General features: G+C 39.3%; 1 protein-coding gene across 4 annotated transcripts in view; it reads left to right on the top strand.

The window, feature by feature from the left end:
• LOC140476240 (ena/VASP-like protein) overlaps positions 1-24,604 on the top strand; it is a 266,243-nt gene that overhangs the window by 45,386 nt on the left and 196,253 nt on the right. For 2 of the 4 annotated variants that reach the window (XM_072568523.1, XM_072568521.1), the window contains exon 1: positions 10,787-10,905. The exons of 1 other annotated variant lie outside the window; for it this stretch is intronic. In XM_072568523.1, the coding sequence (XP_072424624.1) occupies positions 10,883-10,905 (23 nt within the window). In that variant the 5' untranslated portion in view covers positions 10,787-10,882. Of the gene's footprint in view, positions 1-10,786; positions 10,906-24,604 lie in introns of those variants that run through there. One more of the 4 variants, XM_072568525.1, reaches the window with a different exon arrangement.

The following is a 24,604-nucleotide window of genomic DNA, read 5'->3' as shown; positions in this document are numbered from 1 at the left end:
ACCCAGGTCATTTTCAGGGCATTAGGTTTGAATCCCATCATGGCAGACGGTGGATTTGAATTTACCAAAAAAAAATGGAATTAAGGGTCCAACGTTGTCCGTGAGTCCATTGTCGAAAAACCCATCTGGTTCACCTTTAGGGAAGGAAGCTGCCTTCCTTGTTTGGTCTGGCCTACATGTGACACCTGACCCACAGCAATGTGGTTGACTCTTACCTGTCCTCTGGATAATTAGGGATGGGCAGTAACTGCTTGCCTAACCTGTGATGCTCTCATCCTGTGAGTGAATAAATAAAGTTAGAATTGCTTCTAAGAGTCTGAGTTTAATACAATTTTGTTTGAAAATTTTAGAAAGGAACAATGTTTTTGAACTTGGGTACTTTTTGTTTTGAAAATGCATAATATTATTTGTGGACTTGTGTTTTAAAGTGGAGAAAAATGGATTATAGTTTTTTTCAGTTCTGTGAAAATCTGTCTTTCATAAAGGTCAGAAATTCACTTTGAACATTGAGAGCGTCTACAAGAAGCCGTGTGATTTCAGCTAAATCCAACGTGTGGAGATATTTGCTATGATAGTCACTGACCTGACTTTTATAATCCAGAGATGGAGAGAAAAAGGCAAGAAGCAAATGAGAAGAGGTCTTTAACAGCAGAGGTGCTGTTATTAACAAGCTCTAAACAATCAGGATTGTGCCAACTTCTGAATTGTTCAGAAGTCACTAAGGAGAAGGCTCAGCAAGCAACTGGCTAAGGAGCTGTCAGAGAGAAAGGTTGTTCCTATCAAGGGATTAAGAACAATATAAGCATAAATGAGCCTAATTATCAGTTTGCTTTAAGCGTCTCTGGTAGAGACATTAACAAAAGAAAATAGCATTGTGTAAGTCCTCAGAAATCTGCTGATAGGAAATGATTATAGCTGTGTCAGGTAAGCAAGATGCTTTAGCATGGATATGGGTAATATTTGTGGCTTGAGTGTTTACTAGGTTATTGCTGAAATAAAAAGGATGACCATTCCTCTCTGCTATCTGCAATAAGATTGTACCAATATTAAGTTTAAGTTTCTGTGTTTTTCTTTTGTATCACAAACGTTTATTTTGTTATACCGTACACAGACAGCTTCTTGTAAATATGTTCAGTGTCTGACCTCCATGATAATCTAAAAGAAAAATAAAGCTTATGATATATCACTCTACGATTTGACTTGTCCAATATTACCATCAGCTGAGACCATAATACATTTACCATTGTAGAGTCATAGCGTCATAGAGATGTACAGCATGGAAACAGACCCTTCAGTCCAACCCGTCCATGCCGACCAGATATCCCAACCCAACCTAGTCCCACCTGCCAGCACCCGGCCCATATCCCTCCAAACCCTTCCTATTCATATACCCATCCAAATGCCTCTTAAATGTTGCAATTGTACCAGCCTCCACCACATCCTCTGGCAGCTCATTCCATACACGTACCACCCTCTGCGTGAAAAATTTGCCCCGTAGGTCCCTTTAAATCCTTCCCCTCTCACCCTAAACCTATGCCCTCTAGTTCTAGACTCCCCGATCCCAGGGAAAAGACTTTGTCTCTTTATCCTATCCATGCCCCTCATAATTTTGTAAACCTCTATAAGGTCACCCCTCAGCCTCCGACGGTCCAGGGAAAACAGCCCCAGCCTGTTCAGCCTCTCCCTGTAGCTCAAATCCTCCAACATTGGCAATATCCTTGTAAATCGTTTCTGAACCCTTTCAAGTTTCACAACATCTTTCTGATTGGAAGGAGACCAGAATTGCACGTAATATTCCAACAGTGGCCGAACTAATGTCCTGTACAACCGCAACAGGACCTCCCAACTCCTGTACTCAATATTCTTACCAATAAATGAAAGCATACCAAACGCCTTCTTCGCTATCCTATCTACCTTCTTTTCAAGGAGCTATGAACCTGCACTCCAAGGTCTCTTTGTTCAGCAACACTCCCTAGGACCTTACCATTAAGTGTATAAATCCTGCTAAGATTTGCTTTCCCAAAATGCAGCACCTCACATTTATCTGAATTAAACTCCATCTGCCACTTCTCAGCCCATTGGCCCATCTGGACAAGATCCTGTTGTAATCTGAGGTGACCCTCTTCGCTGTCCACTACACCTCCAATTTCGGTGTCATCTGCAAACTTACTAACTGCACCTCTTAAGCTCGCATCCAAATCATTTATGTAAATGACAAAAAGTAGAGGACCCAGTACCAATCCTTGTGACACTCCACTGGTCACAGGCCTCCAGTCTGAAAAACAACCCTCCACCAGCACCCTCTGTCTTCTACCTGTGTGCCAGTTCTGTATCCAAAGGTTAGTTCTCCCTGTATTCCGTGAGATCTAACCTTGCTAATTAGTCTCCCATGGGGAATCTTGTTGAACGCCTTACTGAAATCCATATAGATCTACTGCTCTGCCCTCATCAATCTTCTTTGTTACTTCTTCAAAAAACTCAATCAAGTTTGTGAGACATGATTTCCCACACACAAAGCCATGTTGACTATTACTAATCAGTCCTTGCCTTTCCAAATACATGTATATCCTGTCCCTCAGGATTCCCTCCAACGATTTGCCTGCCACTAAGGTCAGGCTCACCCATCTATAGTTCCCTGGCTTGTCTTTACCGCCCTTCTTAAACAGTGGCACCACGTTTGCCAATCTCCAGTCTTCCGGCACCTCACCTGTGACTATCGATGATACAAATATCTCAGCAAGAGGCCCAGCAATCACTTCTCTAACTTCCCACAGAGTTCTTGGCTACACCTGATCAGGTCCTGGGGATTTATCCACCTTTAACCATTTCAAGACATCCAGCACTTCCTCCTCTGTAATCTGAACATTTTGCACAATGTCACCATCTATTTCCCTACAGTCTATATCTTCCATATCCTTTTCCACAGTAAATACTGATGCAAAATATTCATTCAGTGTCTCCCCCATTTTCTGTGGCTCCACACAAGGCCGCCTTGCTGATCTTTGAGGGACCCTATTCTCTCCCTATTCTTCAAGGTATTTTTGAATTGACAAACCCATATGTAGTTATGTCACTTAATTACTTTTACCAGCAATGCTGTGTCTTTAATTATGAAATCAGACTGCAGATAACTTTGAAAATGTTCCCTTCCAAGAGGATTCTTTTGAATGCTGTATTTACTACTGCATTGAGTATTATGATATTACTTATCGCACGTAATATCATTTCATGTTGAAATACCAAACAAATAATAGCCTCAATTCCTGAATATACTTCTCAGGCATGAAAATCTTTCTTTCATGAAGTATTTTCAGCTTTGGATGCAAATCAAAACCTTTTCAGAGTTGTGGATATCTTAGATAAATTACATAGGGGTAATGAAGTGAACTTATAGCAAATTACTTCGATCCCAAGATAAGTACTGAATTGAGATACTCAAGTTCTGCAAGGATTGCTGTATCAAGTTGTGGGACTAGTCTCATATCTAAGGTGTTTAGTATTTTAGACATTCATGCAGCAGTAAGTGCCCTGGCTTTTTATTGTGTAGAAACATTGTAAGTTTCAGTATGCAACGTTTAAACGTAGTACTGAAGTTAAACCACCAATCAGCAAAATTGCAGCTCTCAATTTTACATCTAAATGAAATAGATTAAACGTTTCACTCCTGTTGTCACTGAGAGGGAATTATATGAATAGACTTTATTAGGAATTAATATGAAATGCAGGATGATGCACTTCACTGAATAGGAGTTTGCTGTTACTGTGAAGAAGGAAGGGGGAAATTGTCTGATAATAAAACACTGGTATTTGAAGATAATTTATAGAAATGATAATGTTGAGGGAAGTCAGAAAGATATTTCATGTGTCACATTGAAGGATTATTGACATATTAATTACTGCATTGGACTACAACTCAAAATGATTATATGATAAATTAGGAGGTTAAATATTATTGAGACTCAGATGGTAGTGCACCTGCCTCTAAGCCAGAACGTTTCAGTTTCGAGTTCCATGCCAGTGCTAAGGTCAAGCATCAGTCCAGGCATGTCAGCAATCCCCAGCTCAGATAAATGGGAATTGTTCGTGGCTGCCAAACCACCCACCAAATCCAAAAATGATGACTGATATGAATGGAGATGGAGAAGCACTGTTGTGGCACCATGTAACATGTGAAAATGCTGAAGAAGAGAGAAAGATAATTAGGTAATCAATTAAAATATGCTATTTTAATTTTGTGTGACATGTATAAAATGGTATGCATGTTTTTTTAAAAAATAAAACCCTGGTTACTTTGCTGTATTAGTCCTTTGGGGGAGGGAAGGAAGTGGATTAGTAACATGTATTTAAGTCCATGTTGCATCATTCTATCATGCAGTAGGTAATGTTTCTCCTGCTCAATGGCCTAATGTTCTTCCTTGAGAGACTGCTGCTGCTCTCTAAGCTCTTCAGTCCATCCCACCCCACTTTACCTGCTTTAGTTGTGCAGAGCATGGCGTTTAAGAATTCTGTGCCATACTGTGTCTGGAGTGTATTGCAAGTTCCTCATGCACCCTCAATGATCCAAACATTGGAACCTCATCTTCAGAAGGCATTTAGTCTCCTCCATGATAGCCCTGGTTGATGATTGGGAATAATGTAGACTCAGCATCGGCTGGGGAGTTGCAAGGTGGAGTCCTCTGTCATATTTACAAAGGGTAGCCCTACACTCCCAGCAGTCATCCTTGTAAAGCATTTAGCCTTTGGGATGAAGCACAAATAGAGGGGTTCTTAAGGATATAGGCACCCTGGCCACTTCCAGGGTACCTTGTGCAGACTTAAAGAATGTGGTATCGATGATTGCAATTGACTTATACACTGATGGAATGGAACCCTGTTTTATTGATTCCCAGGCTGCAGCACTGGTCTTGTCATTAAGAAATGAGATAATGTCATCAGTAATTGCATCGGTAACAGCCTTGATACATTTGTGCATTAAGAGATGCCACAGTGATTGAAGTGGTTCATTGGGAGCCAGTTTTATAAAAACATGGTGCATCTGAAACTTTGGCAATCCCAAGGATAGGATGGCCACTCACCCCCTCAGGATCTACTTCAGCAGTTGACATAGTTCACGTGGTGGTGTCCCAGACATCCACAGTCTAAAGTAACACTACCCCTCATTCATCTAGTGAACATAGCCCTGGGCTTTCTCTCTCCTCATACTGAGTGAACTTTCATTTGTGACTACTTTGTATGAAGGCGGCTTGACAATCATTGGACTTGGCTTGCTGGAGCAGTTGTTCATCCTCAACTTCTCTGCACATTTTTAGCACTGCAGCCACAGTGACGATGACCCCAGCTGTGACTGGATCCATTGGTCACCATTCCAAAGAACCTGTGGCGGGAATATCAGAAACAGTATAGGGCCTAGGTAATGTGAACAGTCAACATTCACATTACACAGATTAACACTGTTTAACAATGTCCTCAATACAATGGGACATGGAGGACTCTGAGGAGGAGCGTCTCTACATGGACATTAGACATATGGACCTTAATCCGGTGTGTGCAGCACTAGCTATGCCCCATAAGCAGAGTAGGAATCTGTAGTCTGGTAGGATTACTGATACCTTATAGTTCATTTATAACTCTTTCATTTACGTCTTCAATTCCCAATGTTACCCCCTGAACCCTATGTGTATAGCTTAGCCATGCCACACTGTCCTTCCTTGTCAAAGCCCAGGGTGGTTATAACTATCGATGACCCTACCTTTACCAGTATCCCTATCCTCCAATGCACTATTGTCTCCCATCCATAAATATTGCGTTGTCCCCTCCTCTTCACGTCTATCTGTACCCCCACACACTGCATCTACAATTCTGCATCCCAGCACACTGCATTTAATCTCTACAATTCTCCAACTTTCTGACCACAGCAACCTCCCATGCTAATGTCCTTCAGTTTCGTTTGGCAGACCCCCAGGACTGACCATAGCCCACTTCTCTGACTGACCTGGGTGGACAGCCTTGACTGATGAGTCTCATCTCTGCAGAGCTCCCAGACTGACTTACTGTGAATCCCAGACCCAGTTAAACAGGACATGCAGGACTGGCCTACCTCCCTGGGCTGCAGAGATATGGAACCTCTGACCCTGACCATTCCAAGAGGCCGATCAATTATGTCCAAGGCCCTGGACTGAGTTTAGACTCTGCCCATGACTGAATGTGGTAGGACCCCTGACTGACGACAGTCCCCTTGACAAGAATGAGAATTTTTTCTCTTAGACTTGGAAACATCATCATTTAGTTGAATCACATGTAGTGTGCCTGCCGTATAGCTGTTGGCTCATGCTGTAGGAATGATATTGACACAACATGGTGCTATGCAGCAACATTTCTGATCCCATGACTGATCAATGCTGACAACCATGAAAAATTGCCTAGCTTTGCATCTGTACTAACTAGCAAGCCAAGACAGAAGTACTGTAAGGTTTTAAGTTTTGAATGAAGTGGCAGAGTGCAAAAAGGCAGAAAGGCTGTGAGCATCTGAAAGTGAAAGCACAAAGTGAGGGAGTGCAAAAAGAGCAAGTGAAGAGCCCTGAGATGTAACGTGGTCCAGAGATGGGTTCCTATCCCTGTACACAAAGTGCCCTGGCAGCCGCAGCACTCCAATGGAAGGTGTTGGTGTGTTCCAACATGCAGCATGGAAGTGGAGAACTGTCTTGTAAGTGGATAAGAGATGTATCATAATGTTGTGGTGAGGCTGATACATGTTCAATGCCAACCTGTGTGGATGGGATACAGTAGCCTGAAATGTTGGTGACTGCTATTCACAATTGAAGCCCCGAGGAGCAAGCCACGTGTTGGAGCTGCCAGATGTCCACTCTTGAGTTTCATTGCCAAGAATTATTACCATCTAGTTTCTATCTGGTCGTAGAAGAATGGGAAATTGCTTATTAATAAGGCGATACTGAGTACCAATAACAAATGCATAGGGATCTCTCACCATTCACTAGTGAGGTTCTTGACTGTCTTTTCAAAGTTAAGGTACAGAATTGAATTTTTTTTGTCAACATTGAGGATCTCATTTCCCTGATTTTTGCCTTATCTGAATCAGCATTACCCACATTGTTCAGAGACTGGGAAGATTTCACCCATTCTCACATTCTATAGTACTCACATGACATTGTTTTGCCTGTTAAATCAATTATACTGCAACAGTAAATAAATTCCATATATTTCAATGAGGAGATAGATGTGTTTTATAAATGTAAAGTGCAGTAAGGCAGAAAGTACTGTAGTAACACCGCATTCATTTAGCATCTTTCAGGTTTAAAAATAAGCAAGGTTCTTCACTGATGAATGTAGATAAAAGGACCTTCAAACCAGTTCATCAAACTCTGTAAAGTGTTTTCGCTTGTTATCAAGATAACTTTCTTTTAAAGTTTGAGAATATTATTATGGTATGATATCTCTACATCATATTCAAGAATTACTGAACCCCTGTATTATTAATGTGATTATGCCCCTGACGTCTGACTAACTTCCAATACTCATTCAGTAGTCCTCAACTTCGAAATTATTTTTCTCAGTTACATGTATTAAAGCACATATTTTATTGTGCTTTAGTCTGAATATTTCCCAATGCATGGAAAAAGATTCACTATACAATGGCACAAAGTTGCATCCATTCCATTACAACAACATCAACTTCACTCAATAATCTGTTTCTAATGAATAGATACATTCCTCAATTCTCATCCTAAAAGTTGCTGTTATTAGTTCAAGTGCATTCTCTAAATGAAGAGAATTAATAATCAATGAGGTGAATGTCATTTGGGAGTATTTTTCAAGCATCTGATTCAGTCTAGCGTCGTGGTGTAATTGTGGCAGTCTGACACTGATTCATTTCATTCTTTATGAAGTAGCCTTAAGTTGGCAATTTACTTTCAGATAAGCAACAGAATGTATAATTTATGAAGCAGTTTGCTGTGGTGCAAATGGAATAGGGTGAGGGGGAGACTCGCCATTGACCAAAAACTCAAATTAACCAATCTGACAACCTTTGATCCGCAGAGAGCACAATTAAGAAATTTTGTAATTGGTTAAATGAATGTTCGAAAAGGAAGGCATTTAATAGTTTGTATCAATTCTAAATAGATCAGTTGTAATTGTCTTCATTAATAATCAATACAGGTTGTGTGATTTGATGACCCTTGACCTGAAAGCTGTACTAATGGGAAGTAAGTTAGCATATGAAAGTTCTGTTGTCAAACACAGAAGACAGCTGCAAATAACAAGTAGAGATGCAGCAGAGGGAGAACCAAGAAGGTATGCTGACAAGAAGCTATAGGTATTTAATATAGTTGGACAGAACTCAAAACTGAAAGGTTTATAGCAGGAATTGCGTATTGACAATTGTACTGCAGTTGCTTTGGCTTTTACAAACCCAATCAGACCACTTAACAAGGCTTATTAAAAGGATCAGATAAAGCTATCTCTGGGGAATCTATGCCATCCAGCTTGTCATTAGCCTAGTTAGGGATATGCTGTAGGAGTGTGCCATCAAGTTGCTGTTTCAGGTGATGTTGGATGAAATGTAACTGGTGGTAAACATGACCCAAGGGCCGAATTGATTGGGTGGGCAAAGTGAGAAATCCTTTACATGAGTAGCTAAATTAAAGAGCTTTGAAACTACGTTTGGTGCCACATATCTACAGGGATGATGCAACTGTTTTTGGTTTGAAAGACACATCTTTCTTGTATCAACTATTTAAACTGAAATTTATCATTTTATTGGAAGAATCATTTGCCCATCAAAACATTTCAATTTGTGTATGTCCTGATTTATGGAATGTAAAGTACAACCCTGTTAATAATGTGGCATTTGCACAGGATGTTGTTATGTCTGGTAATTTTGATTTATGTTTCTTCCATTGACATTGCAACATGAGTCACATAAGGTGTGTGACTATTCGCCCTGGTCAGAAATTAATTGCTTGGTGGTAAATAGCTCCAAAGTGTCTCCATCAACAAGAAGATATATGCAAGGACGTAACGGAATACATTTCACTTAGTTAAATGTATGTAGCCAGAACAACATGCACGATGCTTGTGCTACAGGAAAGCATAGTTCACTTAAGTGGCCCTTTATCTCCTGGCAGGAAAGTCTAAAACCCAGGATCGCAGAGTCAGCACACTGGATTCTCCATTTCAAACTAAGAAGAAGAGAACTCCCTTTACTCAAAGAGTTGTGAACCTTTGGGATTCTGTACCCTAGGCCTTGATGTACAATTGTTTGAATATATTGAAGACAATAGATCACTGGAAGCAAATGAAGTTCTAGGGGATTAAATGATTTGTATGGAGTGCAAAAATACAGGGTTAATTTGTAAGGTAAACCCATGATTCTATTGAATGGTGCAAGGGACTGAAGGGTCTTAATCAGCTCCTAATTCTAATGTTCTTATGCAATTGCGTAAACATCCACTATTGCTGTGTGTTATTTACAGATACACTGCATCAATTTTCAAGTGTATTAGCATTTTTTCTCAATCCTATACCTTTCATTGCCGAGTAGGACAAAGAAAGCAACTTTCTTGGAGCATGGTAACCTGTATATCAGACACTAAGCTAATTTCAACATTTATTGCTGTTTCTTCATTGTCATTTAATCAAATTCTGTACCAACCAGCTTTGTGGAAGCTGCATTGAAGCAGTTCAAAAAGATGCACTGCCACCTCTTGAGGGCAACTTGAGATTGGCAGTGAAATCTGTCCTTGCTTCATAATCAGTGGAGTAAAAAAAGTCATAATGATTTACAGTGCTTTCATCCAGTCACTAGAGGGAGAACCAGATGTTTTCAGTGAAACAAAAGCTGTGCAGTGATTATAACATTTATTATAATTGAGGACCTCCTGCAAGTAAATAATTATTGTTTACAAAGACAAAGACAATAGCTGTTTTAAAGTCAATGTTTTTATTAAAATCCAGGACATAATGGAAGGTGATTTATGCAACGCACTATAATTGTCATTGTCCAAAATTTATAGAAAATTGAAGTCTGCAGTGTGAAATGCATTTCTCTTGTACACCAAGATTTTCACATGATTGCAAAGCTCCAACAGTTTATTTGGAACAAAAGAAAAATTCTGCAGTGCTGGAAATCTTAACTAATTGGGGCACTGTTCTTGAATCCATCGTAGGTCTTAACAGGTTATGATTTTATAAGTATTTATTTACCAGGTCTCTCAGGATCATTTCAAATAAATGTTATCTTTCTCCAAACAGAAATGATCAATTGTACGAAATTTTGAACCTGGTTAAATAAAATGTCAGCATTGATTTATTTATAGATCTGAAAAAACGTCATATAAATTATAACAGTGAAGGATGCCATTGGCCTTTAACTGCATCTTAAACAATGGCCACCCATGGAATCTGTTTCATAGATCTCTCAGGAGTAGGTTTTCATTTTAATACAACATAATGCTGCGTAAATATCTGTCTTCTGCAGCATCTGTGAAATGGCTAAAGTAAATATATGGATAATCTATTATATAGCTTGTCACAGCTACCGTTTTAAATTTTGTGTCCAAAAAGAATGATAAATGTGGAAGAATTCATTAAAGATGTTTCAGTGAATGTACAGCTGTCATAGTAATGAAACTTGCTGGAATCATCACATGGTTCAGCCTTACAAGCTGATCATAATGTGCAGCATTCTGGCAAGAAGACTGTAGGCATGCTCTTTCTGCTGAACCGAAAGGCATCATATTGATTGTTAAAATCCTTTTTTATTCATATTTATGGCTCAGTCATTTCTAGAAATTGCAGGGATGTATTCATGCTGATTTGCTTTTTTTTTGAATTCTTCAAAAGGATCTACCCTTTATATTAGGCCATGTATCTAACTGAAGAATTCAGGTAGGAAACCTACTGTGTCAATGCTTTATTTTTTATCGAACGGCTGAATGCTATGTCTGTAATATTCTATAAAAAGCAAGTAGAATGTCAGATCTTTCTCATTCATATTTAAAGGTGATGAGCAGAATTGAAACCTCATACGTAATAGATTAGAATTTATGTCATTTTAAATATCTGATTCATTGCTGCAAGTAGATTTGAGCTTTATTTTAAAGCTAAAATATTTTTTCTTTATCCTTAATGTGTTTCTTATTAAGCTTGCTTACATGTAGCTTCACCAAAAAATGGATGAGGTAATTAATTAGAAAGTGTCAGAGAAGGATGGTTTGCTAGAAGAGAGGGGTCAATGATGAACAGAATCTGGCCTCAACACTGACATATTGTGTACTTGAATTCAATCTTAATAATGACGAATACAGTTGTCAGGAACAGGATTATTATGTTGACACCACTGACAACTCCTGTGTCATCAACTTATTGCAATTTGATATAATTTATAATAAGGAAAATTCAGAAAAACATTATGTCCAACACAAGAATAATATTAGGTCACTGTATCTGAATTGTAGCAAATCATTGAAAGGTCATGTTTATCTTCTGGACAAATAATCTTTAGCATCATTTTTTAAAAAAGTTTCATTTATTAGTACTTCTTTAATATAATTTTTTTGTTTTATTGGCATTATTTATAGAAAAGATCTAAGACATTATTACAGGATGAATTGAATATTTATATAAAATGTACCTCTGCTATTTTTACATTTTATTTAAATCAAATATTTAATGAGCAATAAGGTTATTGGCCACACATTGTTTGTAAACTTTATGTACTAAATCTTAATTAGCAATTTTCAAAATATGTCACTTTTTATAAGGTGTAATATTAAACAACACAGCAGAGTTTAAATAAATCATCAAGGTCAGAATTTCTTGTCCATCCCTAATTGCTGTTTGACTGAGTGGCAAGCTAGGGCCGTTTCATAGGATTTTAAAAGTCAGTCACATGTCTGAAGGCCTGGATTCAAATATAGGCTAAATCAGGTAAGGATGATAGATTTGTTTTCCTAAAGAACATTAGTGAACCAGATTGACTTTTACAACAGTCATGACAGTTTTCATGGTTACCATCACTGACACTAGCTTTCAATTCCATATTTATTAATTTAGTAAATTCAACCAGTTATCATTGTGGGATTTAGCCTGTGTTCCTGAAGCATTAACTGGGATCATATTCCATTGACATTACCAGTGTGCCACCATCTCCTACTAAAAGCACATAAAATATAACTACTTAATTTGGCATGTATGTTAATTTCCTAAAATATATCTAATTGTGTAAAATTAGAAATGTGGTTAGCTTTTCCTTGAGTTAGTTATTTTTAGTCATACCTCAATATATGTGTAATGTGAAAATGAACTATTATCAAAAATAGAACGGTTCTGTACAAGAGAATATCTGTAGGGTTTGTGCTGCAACCTGTGAAAATGAACAGTAATTGCCAGTTTATGGCACTGTTGCTTCATATTTGATGACAAAGGTGAATTCCAGTATTACCTTACATACTCCCCCTTTTCTTTAAATTGTAATCTTTGTAGAAATACTTTCAGGTAGTTTAATTTTCTTTCGAGCAAGGGTTATATTGGACTCAAGACATGAACTCGGTTTCTCTCTCTCTGCCAATTCAGCCAGACCAGCTGAGGTTCTCCTGCATTTTCTGTGTGGGTTTTACATTGCCAGCCTCCATACTGTTCTGGTTTTGGAAACCTTAAAGATTGGGAACATTTTAGAATTCAGCAATGGAGGACCAAGAAACTGATTTAAGAAAAGGGAGACTAGATTATGAATGTAAACTAGCAAGGAACATAAAAATGAACTGTAAAAGCTTGTATAAGTATGTTAAAAAAAGTCAACAAAGGCAAATATGGATACATTGTAGGCAGAGATAGGAAAGTTTATGTTGGGGAAGGAAATGACAGAAAAACTAATCAATTATTTTGGTGTCTGCCTTCATGGTGGACAATGCAAGAAATCTCCAAGAAATAATTGTGATCCAAGAGCGTTGTGAGAATGACAAATCAGAACAGTATAAAAAGCAGGATCGGGGAAGTTAATGAGACTGGCAGTTAGTTAATAAATCCCTAGGACTTGATGATCTACATTCAAGACTGCGAAAAGAGATGACTGTAGAGATAACAAATGCACTGGTCATACTTCAATATTCTGTAGGTTCTTGAATGGTGCCTACAGATTGAAGGTTGCAAATGTAACTTCATTAATTAAAGAAGGAGAGAGAGAGAAATTAAGGAACTACACATCTGTTCGCCTGATGTCAGTAGCAGCAAAAAATACTGTAATATATTTTAAAGGATGTGATAATAAGACAGTAAGAATATAATTATCTGATTGGGCAGTATCAACATGGATTTTTGAGCTTTTGAGTTTGGATTTATTGTAGACTGTTATGAGGGGGAATGAGCTGATGTCATGTATTTTGATTTTCTGAAAATTTTCAAATTACCAATCGGGTAATAAACAAAATTACAGCTTGAGATAGGTATAAAATATGTTTGTAGATTGAGAATTGGTTTTCAGAAAGAAAAATGGAGTAGGAAGAAATGGATCATTCTCCGATTGGCAGGATGTGACTAGTGGGGTACTGCAAGAATCAAATACAATACTTCCTAGTTTGCAGATGGCACAAAATAAGGTAGGAATTGTGTGCAAGATCTTGAGAGTCTTCAAGGGAATTTGTACAAGCTCCATGATTGGGCAAATGTAACAGGAATGGAATTGCAGAATATGGCTTACATAGAGATTAGGAAATGTTTGACCAAAGAGACCGCGTGTCTTTGTTCATAACTAATGTGTAATAAACAATTTGAAGGCAAATGGTATGTTGACCGTTATTATCTGAAGATATGGGTACAGCAGTAGTCTTGCTGCAATTGTATGGAGCCTCAGAGAACTTGAACCTGGACTATTGTGTGCGGTTTTGGTGCCCTTACCTAAGAAATAATATACTTTCTATAGAGGGAGTGCAATGAAGTTTACCAGACTAATTTATAGAATGGAGAGAGTTTGAGGAGAAATTGAGACTGGGTTTAGACTGGATTGAATTTGAAGGTTGAAAGTTAGTCTGGTTAAAACTTACAAAATTCTTAAAGTGCCAGACAGAGTGGAGGTCGAAAGGATATTTCTCCTGGTGTGGGGCTGTAACATTGGTGGGGGCATGGGATGGTCATAGAAGCCGTGGACACAGTTTCAGAATAAAAGCTTGCCATTTAGAACTGAGATGAGAGTACTTACTTCACTCAGGAAAATCTTTGAATTGAATCTTTGAAATTCTCTGCATCAGAGGATGTGGAAGCTGAATCATTAAGTAAATTAAAGACTGACATTGATAAGTTTATAGATATTAATCACATTGAGGGAATTGGGGATAGCGCAGGAAATTGGCTTTGAGGTGCATGATCATCCCTGATCTCGAATTCTGGAACAGGCAAAAGAGTGGAATGGCTGCTTCAGCTGGCATATTGCTGTTATTCAGATAATAACATAAATATTGGTCCAGTTTATAATTGTTTCAGTAGCTTTCATGTCAATCATGTGTTTTTTATAGATTAAATTGACACTTGTATTGAAATGAAGATCATTAAAATTATGAAATCTCGGTAAGCCTCAAGATTTCCTGTAGTCAAATGTCCATGAGGTTGGTTCTCATTCGAATCACAATAGGAAAAACTTTGAGGATTCCAGGTATTGTTGCTTATTGAAAGCAAAATATTACAGATACATTACAATATGCCATTTTCCTCCCATGCTGACATTTTCATCCCAAGCCTGTTGCAGAGTCCCAGTGAAGCCTAATGCAAACAGAAAAACAGCACACCACTTTCCACTTGGGCATTTTACAGCTTTCAGGACTCAATATTAAGTTCAGCAGCTTTAAAGCATGAACCTGTGGTCCATATTGATTGCAATCCTTTTGTCCATTCCCTTTCCAGTATCATGCATGGATTTGCCTTCAGCAGAACTGATGTATTTTCTATTATTCATTCCTATCATTAATGTGTATTTTTGTATCAATTTCTCTCTTGTACAACCACTAGCACACCTTTTGTTGCTCCAGGAACCCTCACCATCTATTCTACTGGATTCTCCTTCCCCCTTGTTAACAGTATCAAAACTTTCCAGCTCCCTGCAGTTCTGAGGAAGTATCATTGATCTTGAAATGTTAACTTCATTTCTCAGTCCACAAATCTTATCAGGCTTGCTGTGTTTTCTGGTGCTTTTTATTTTTATTACTATTTATTACATCGGCTTTCAGTGAAATTCTCTCTGCTTACAAATAATTTCCAGATCATTTAAAAGCAGACAAAAAGACTTCATCATAATGTAGCTTGCCAAGTCTAAGTCATTTTTCCAATCAAAGAGTGATATTTGATTTGATTGATTTATTGTCACATGGAATTTGTTACAAAAATAATGAAAATTGTTGTAGTATGTCTCTCTGGCGCCATCTTTAAGCACAGAAAAAAAGAATATAAAAGGCAGAAAAATGAAAAATAATGAAAAAGTCCTTCTGGTTAAGTGCTCTATCGTCGGCCATGGGCTTGGTGGTCAGGCATGAGTCTTCTTTGCTACGCTGCCACTGTTGGAATGAAAGTTGCCACTATTTGGCACCACCTTCCCTCCACCGATGCCCTCGCCATTATGAGTCCTTCCTGGACCTCACCAATGCTGCCTGGTACTGCACCAGCCCAAACTCAACTCCACCAGTGCCAGGAGTCTGCTTCAGGCCCGCCTTGCCATTACAGCTGTTGCTATTGCCACGAGGCTTAGAACTGGGCCCGAACTCGCCTTGGTTGCTGCCTCCATTAATCTGTGCTGGACACAGTCACTATTGGGAACCAGACTGACCTCCGATTTTGATGCTGTGAGTCCGTGCCGCTAGGCCTACTTGCTGCTGCTGATGCCATCACCATGACTGAGCTCTTCACCAAGACGCCAGTAAAATAAAACAACAGAGGAGAATAAATGAGAGAAGAGAAAAAAGAAAAGAAATGAACCGAAAAGCAGACAGAGGGACGAGTCTTGGGTTCAGAAGCCCTACTCCACCACCATCTTATGGAAGTGTTGATTCTAATCATCCCACATTGTTGTTTGACACCCTGAGAGTTTGGGGCAGTCTTTCTATTTTGAATGAGGGACCAACATGACATAATACCAACACACATTTATCATATACACATTGATTTTCGATGTTCACTTTTGTCAATGTGTAAAGAGTCATGCCTTTGGGAATGCTTTAGTTTTTTTATGTCAATCCATCCTTAAACAAATACATGTGAATTCTCCAGTTAGTTTTATGTGTCCATATTTAATTAGGTATCTATTTGAGACTTAGGACTGTCTGAAGCTCAAAATGCCAAAAGTTAAATGCGAAGCATGACTTGAGAATGGTTTGTTTCTTACAATTGTAAAAACATTGACCAAAAGAGTATAATGTACTGGAATATGGCAGTTGGCTTGCTTTATGAGCAGAGAGAAGAGGGGCTGTGCCAGAAGTAGCTGTATAGATTATGTCATTCTTGGCTGCAAATATTTTTTAATGTAAGTCAATAAATCTAGGAAAGGGAAATATTGGTGGGATCATAAAGTAGATGGCAGCTGTTTACAAATCACAACACAGGAGTGAGATCTGGTGCATGACTTGTGAACCCAAGAACATATGTACTAGACCAGTAGGAAGGTAACCAGCTCTTGATGTGTAATTAAGCGATAGTGTACAAACCCCTAGGCTGATGATAAGGCACTTGTACAACCATGTCTGGAATATTGTAGACTATTTTGGCCACCAAGGCTGTAAAGGCATTGGAGGCAGGTCAGAAACAATCAATCAATCTAACTGGACCCAAGCCTAAAATATCTGAACTGTGATAAGAAATTAAAATGCTTTGAATTATTTGATCAGACGTTAAAAACTGAGCTTACATCAGTAAAAAGGAAAACATTGGCTCACAGTATTAGCTTTATCTGCTATTGTAAAAATCATAGAGTGTGATTCGTTTCCATGCATCTAAACCTTGTAGCCCCAGCATTTCAACAATCAAATATGAATGATCATCAGTCTGGCCACTAAAGATAATCCAAACTTGACACGCATACTTTAAAATGATTGCAAAATCAGCAGCATAGCAAATGGTGAGTAACTAATTCTAATGACAGATCGTGGATATTAAAATAGCTGTAGATTAATATACCCAGTGTTTTAGAAAGATTTTTCAATGTACATTTCTGTGTAAGGACTTGAATAATTCATACCTCACTGGAACGATAAAGGGCATTTACATGGCATATGAAATTAAATCAGCTGAATTTGAAGTGTTACATTATTGTAAGACTGGCGTGGGGTAATGCAAAGGATACAAATTCTAAAGAAGTTCAGGCACAGTGAAGTGAGGTGTATATTTGTATAAATCATTCAGATCAGTTTGAGGAAGCAGTTAATAAAGCACACAGGATCCTGGACATTATAAATCAAGGCATTATGTATAAAAGGAAGTTGTGATGAAGCTTTGATGACACTGCTTTATTATTGATAGTGCTGGGCACCACAACTTAAAAATGATGTGACGGCTTTAGAGTGCGTAAAATGATTTATGAGATGGGTTCCGGGATGTGGAAATTTGGTTCAGATGAGGATGGAACATGGGGCTTAGGAACAGCAGTAGGCTATTCAGCTCTTCAAACCTGCCTCACTATTCAATAAGGTTAGAGACAAAAAAACTGCAGAGGCCGGAATCCAAAGTAGACAGTCAGGAGGCTGGAAGAACACAGCAAGCCAGGCAAGATCAGGAGGTGGAGAAATCAATGTTTTGGGTGTAACCCTTCTTCATGACCATCCTTGGCCTCCTCCATTGCCACAATGAACCAAACCACAAATTGGAGGAACACCTCATCTTCTGCCTGGGCAGCCTACAAGCCAGAGCACTCTACACTGAATTCTCCAATTTCAAATAACCTTTCTTGTTCCCTGACTCACTTCCTAGCCCCACCCCTACCCTCCCCACCTTCCACTGCTCCCAGTCACCTACTAGATTCATTCCTCCCACTGACCAAGCAGATCGTACCTTCTACCTGTCTTCACCACTCTGCCCCTACCACCTCCTTTATCTGCAGCTCTCTTTACACCCACCCAAGTCCTGAAGAAGGGTTACATCGATACGTTGACTTCTCCACCTCCTGATGCTGCCTGGCATGATGTGTTCTTCCAGTCTCCTGTTTGTCTGCTCACTATTCAATAAGACTGTGGCTGATTTGATTATTGTCTTGACATTTCAACTTTCCTACTTGCACCCATAACCCTTGATTTTCTTTTCGATCAAAACTTTGCCTCAACTGAATTCAATGACTAGCCTCCACTACTTTCTGAAGAAATGTCTGCAGACTAAGAGCTCTTTGAGGGGGAAAAAAAACTCATCTCCATGTGAAGGAGGACACAATTTATTCTTAAATTGTGTCTCCTAGTTCTAGCCTCCCCATCAAAAGAAATCATTGCATTCATATCCATGCTTTCAGGTCACCTCAGGATCATATGTTTCAGCAAAATTACCTCTTATTTCTCTAAACTTCAAAGGATGTAGGTCCAGTATGTTCAAGTTTTCCTTGTAAGACAAGCCCTTCATCCCAAGAATAGGTTAAGTGAACATTCTCTCAACTGCTTCTAATGTAATTATATTCTTTTCTCAAATAAGTAGACCAAAACTGAACACAGCTGTGAGTTCACCAAGGGCATGTATAGCTGCAGTAAAACTTCTGTCCGTCATTATTCCGTTTTGCTCACAATAAACACAAGTGTTGTTGACCTTAGAGTAGAGTAGAGAAGATTTAGAGAATATTTGATAAAAATGCTCAAAATCATGAAGAGCAGAGAAAGAATGGATGAGAAACTGTACCCTTTCAGACAAGAACTCAAGGACAGACATTTAAGGGGATTGGCAATGACTTAGAGGTGATAGGAATACAATTTCTTTTAATGCAGTATGTGTAGTTATGATATGGAATCACTGCCTGGGAGGATGCTTGAGCAGAATTCCATTGTGGCTTTCTAAAGACAATTGGAGAAACATCCAAAGACAAACATATGCAGAGCAATTTAAGAAGACATCGGGGTGGTAAAATCACACAATCCCTGAAGTGTGGGAAAAGGCCTTTCAGTCCAACAAGTCCACACCAAACCTCCTAAGAGTGACCTACCCAGACCCATTCCCCTACATTTACCCCTGACTATTGCACCCAACCTACACATTCCTGAACACCGCGGACAATTTAGCATGGCCAATTCACCTAATTTGCACATATTGGGATTGTGGGAGGACATCAGAGCAACCGGAGGAAACCCACGCAGACATGGGGAGAATGTGCCAGCTCCACATAGATTGTCACCTGAGGCTAGAATTGAACCAAGGTCCTTGGCGCTGTGAGGCAGCAGTGCTAACCACCATGCCACCCGGCCTCTACTACCAGCACTATGGTGCTAGTCGTAGAGGACCAATGCAGGCTATAATTCAATTACTCTATAACTATATTGGCTAAACTGGTTGTACAATCTCTAGAAATTAAGTATACATATGAAAGACACATGATCCTATTTTCACCCTTTCTAATTTCGGTGGCATAAAGCCTCGACATGATTTTATTATAATCACTGTAGTTTAAAGAAGTGCCTGTTTGTTCACAGTGTTGTTATTTTTAGTGTCGCCTCTTTCCTTTTTAAAGCTTTCCCCTCACCACATAACTATTGTCTGGTTAAGAGAGGAGCAGTAACTGGGCCTTGTCAATATTGGAAAAAATGTTGTTTGATTTTACAGAACTTGGGCATCGCTTAAAACAAAAAGCACACTTTGTCGAAGCTTTTCATTGGGTCATTTGGCAAGAATGACACTCCAAAGTAACACCACAATTATACTGTACAGGAGGAGAGTGCAAATTGGTTGGCATTAGCATTCTTGTGAATTGGAAACATTGTAGATGTCAAGTACTGTATCATAAAACTGAAGTATGCACTTGTGTAAAATATACTCCAAGTCTGAAGCTGGGGGAGTCACCTAGATTCCAGGAGAGTTAAAATATTTTCACCCTCCATATTTTTGCTATACTTACTGGTCAGAATTCAATTAGACCATAAAACTGCAATTTATAAGAGCAGAATTAGGTCATTCGGCTCATTGAGTCTGTTCCAAGATTTGATCACAATTGATATGTTTCTCCATCTCATTCTCCTGCCTTCTTCACCTGATCACATGACTCATCAAGAACTTATCCATCTCTGTCTTAATTACACTCATCTGACTTGGACTCCACACCCTACTGTGGCAATAAGTTCCACAGATTAACCAACCTCTGGCTGAAGATATTCCTCCTCATCTCAATTCAAAAAGGCCGTCCGTTCACTGTGAGGCTGTGCCCTTGAATGCAAGTCTTTCCTCCTACCAGAAACATATACACTCTATCCAGGCCCTTCAGTATTATGTAAGTTTCAATCCGATCCTTTCTCAGCTTTCTAAACTGCATCAAATACAGACCCAGAATCCTCAACTGCCCTTCGTGTAACAAACTCTTCATTCCTGGGATCATGCTCATAAACCTTCTCTGGACCCCCTCCAAAGTATAAAAGTTTGGATGGCATGTTGAAGTTGTACAGGACATTGGTGAGGCCTCTTCTGGAATGCTGTGGACTGGAAGGATATTATTAAATTGGAGAAGGATCAGAGAAGATTGACCAGAATGTTGCCTTATATGGAAGGTTTGAACTATAAAGAAAGGCTGGATAGACTAGGACTGGGAATGGAGGGTCTGAGTTATAAAGATATTTTGAATAGGCTGGGACTTTTCTCACTGGAGTGCAGGTAGTTGAGGGGTGACCTTTATAAAGATTTATAAAATCATGAGGGGCATAGATAAGGTGAATAGTAAAGGTATTTTCCTTAAGTTGGGGGAGCTCCAAACTAGGGTGCATATTTTTCAGGTGAGAGAGGAAAGATTTAAAAAGGACATGAGTAACTTTTTTACATAGAGACTGGTCCATATGTGGAATAAACTGCTAGAGGAAGTATGAATGGAGGTACAGTTACAATATTTAAAAGACATTTGGATAAGTACATGAATAGGAAAGGTTTGCAAGGATATGGGCCAAATGCAGGCAAGTGGGACTAGTTTGGTTTGGGAATTTGGTCTAGTTCCCAAAGAGACTAGTTGGATCATGCTGTATGACCAACTTCTAAAGCCAGTAAATCCTTCCTTAGATAAAAGGCCCAAAACCCACAATATTCCAAATGCAGAGCCTTATACACCCTCAGCAGTACATCTCTGCTCTTGTATTCACAGCCTCTTGAAATGACTGCTAACATTGCATTTGCTTCCTAACTGCTAACTGAACCAGCATGATAACCTTAAGAGAATCCTGAACTAGAACTCCCAAGATCCTTTGTATTTCAGATTTCTGCAGCCTTCCCCCATTTAGAAAATAGTTAATACCGCTACTCTTTCCACCAAAGTGATAACCTCTCACTTTCCCACATTGTATTCCATCTGCCAATTCTTTGCCCGCACTCCCCGATGCAACCAAGTCCTTCTGCAGCCTGCCCTGTCCCTCCACTTAATATTTATTATCTGCAATTTAGCAACAATGCCCTCACTTTCTTTGTCCGGATCCTTAATGTATCACATGAATCATTGTGCACCCAACAAGGACCCCTGCGGGACTCCACTAATCACCAGCCACCATCCTGAGAAAGACCCCTTTATCCTTACTCTCTGCCTTCTGCCAGTCAGCCAATCCTCTATCTATGCCAGTACCTTGCTCTGGACACTATGGAGTCTTATTTCGCAGCCCTCTGTGCGGGACCTTTTCAAAGACCTTCCAGAAATCCAAATTAACCACATCCACTGGTTCTCCTTTGTTAATTTGCTTGTTACCTACTCAAAAAAATTCTAACAAATTTATCAGGCATGACTTCTTCTTAACAAATCCATGCTGACTGTCCTATTTTACCAGGCACTGTCACGTGCTCAGCAGTTTCCTGTCTTCTGCTTCCATCCTTTCATAGGCAGGGCTGTAACATTAGCCATAATACTCTGGCACCCTCCCTGACTCCAGTGATTTCTGAAAGATCACTATCAATGCCTTCCCAGTCCTGAAGAAGGGCGACTTCTGAAAACGACGACTTCTCCAACCCCTGATGCTGCCTGGCTTGCTGTGCTCTTCCAGCCTCCTGCTTGTCTACTTCACAATCCTTTCAGCTATCCTTTAGAACTGTGGGGTGTAGCCCATTAGATCTGGTTGTTTTATCCACCCCAGACCTTTCAGCTTCCCCAGCAAATTCTCCTTTGTGATGGCCACCACACTTACCTCTGCCCCTGACTCTCTTGAAGTTCTGGAATTTTGCTTGTATCTTCCAGTGTAAAGATTTATATAAAGTACTCATTCAGTTCTTCTACAAAATCTCCACTATTTCTTTGTGTTCTATTACAATTTCTCCAGCCTCATTTTTCAGTGGTTTAATGTTGACTCTTGCCTCTCTCTTATCTTTTAGATATTTAAAAAATTCTTGCAATCTTCTTTTATATTACAAGCTGGCGTACCATCATATTTCATTTTCTCCCCTTTTTTTGTCTTTTTGTTAACCTTTGCAGGTTTTTAAAGGCTTCCAAATCCTCTGGCTTCCCACTGTATTTTTTTTCTTTTGTTTTTTTATGCTGTCCCTAATTCCCCTTGTCAGCTATAGTTGCCTCCTTCTCCCTTAGCTTGTTTCTTCTCTTATGGGAAGAATTTCTGCTCTGCCTCCCAAATTACCCCAGAGCTTCCTGCTGCTACAGTGCCAATGTCTTCCCTGCTAGGCTCCCTTCCAGTCAGCTCTGGCCAGCTCCTTCCCCATGTCTTTGTAGATACTTTTACTTAATTGTAATATTGTTACATCTGATTCAATCATCTCCCTCTCAAACTGCAGGATGAATTCTATCATATTATGATCACTGGTCCCTAAATGTTCCTTCACCTTCAGTTTCCTAATCAAGTGTGCCACATTACACATCACTAAACTGAGAATTGCCTGTTCCCTAGTGGGCTATACTACAAGCTGCTTCAAATATAACCTCTCATGACATTTCACAAATTCCTTTTCTTGACATCGACTAACAACTTGATTTCCCAGACTACATTGAAGTCCCCCATGATATTGTAATACCGCCTTTGTTACATGCCAATTCTATCTCCTGACTGAATTTCTTCCCTATTTTACCTTTGGAGTTCCTTAAGTCTACCCACGCAGATTCTATGCCTTCTGACGCTATATTGCTTCTTGCTATTGATTTAATTTCATTTCTTACTAATAAGGTAAGCACACCTCTTTGCCATCTACCAGTCCTCTTAATAGTATGTGTTTCTTTGGATACTAAGTTCCCAGCCCTGATCCCCCAGCAGCCACATTTCTGAGATATCCACAGCATAGTACCACAGCAATTGTGGAACTTTTCAAAGGGAGATAAAGTAATTATAGTTTTGTCCATAGTTATCTAGATTGTCCCTGGACAATGACTGTAGCTAGAAAGACCGCAGATGGATTGAAGGGCCTGTTCTTATTTTTTGCTTTATATTCTTTCCGTTAAGTCATTTATTCAATGTAATGTCTTGCCATGTAAAAAAACATTCAACTTTTCATTGTAGCTGTAATATTATACTTCAAATACTGTTGTTGATAATTGGTGAATTTGTCTAGAAAGAAAAATAACAAATTTGTATCATCAGGGCTTTGTGACCTTGAAATATCTCAAAGGGTTTTATAGTCAGAACTTTTGTTTGTAGAAAGCAGTTAAAGAGGGTGTGAAATTTGCTCAAGGTAGGAGTAGAAATATGATTATTGTTAGTTTGTGTAGTGTCAACATACAAGCGAAAGAGGACTGATGAAAGGTGTAGCCATATTCACTATCCTCATGTTCTCAACAATGCTTTCTGTTCAGAGGGCCAAATGTAGAAAAGAAAAGTTTGTGGTTATTCAGGGAAAAGCTCCGGAAAATTCCTAATGCAATTGACAAGACTCCTGGAGATTGTAGATGGTCTTGCAGCATTAAGAGCCAAACTAACTAGTCATTTATTTCCTCTAATTGTTAATGCCCTCTTCCCACAAACACATTCGTTTCCATTTTAACTGTCTGTATCAGTTCCAGATTCATCAGTTTCCATGAATTAATTTTATCATGAGCTAAGTCCCCAGCATGAAAATAATGGTGCTGATCTTCTGGTCAGCAGCAATTGTCGCCACGTTGCCACTACCCGCCACTAGGGCGGCTCAGTGGTTAGCACTGCTGCCTCACAGCACCAGGGTCCCAGGTTCAAGTACAGCCTCGGGTCGCTGTCTGTGTGGAGTTTGCACATTCTCCCGGAGTCTACGTGGGTATCCTCCGGGTGCTCTGGTTTCCTCCCACAGTCCAAAGATGTGCAGGTCAGGTGAATTGGCCATGCTAAATTGCCCATAGTGTTAAGTGCATTAGTCAGAGGGAAATGGGTCTGGATGGGTTACTTTTTGGAGGGTCGGTGTAGACTGGTTGGGCCGAAGGGCCTGTTTCCACATTGTAGGGAACCTAATCTAATCTACCCGTGAAGTTTTCTGAACTGTTTTCAAATTCTGTCTGAAATAT

This window comes from Chiloscyllium punctatum, chromosome 4, assembly GCF_047496795.1.
Source record: "Chiloscyllium punctatum isolate Juve2018m chromosome 4, sChiPun1.3, whole genome shotgun sequence".
Classification (NCBI taxonomy): Eukaryota; Metazoa; Chordata; class Chondrichthyes; order Orectolobiformes; family Hemiscylliidae; genus Chiloscyllium; species Chiloscyllium punctatum.
This window is presented reverse-complemented; position numbering and strand designations above follow the sequence as displayed.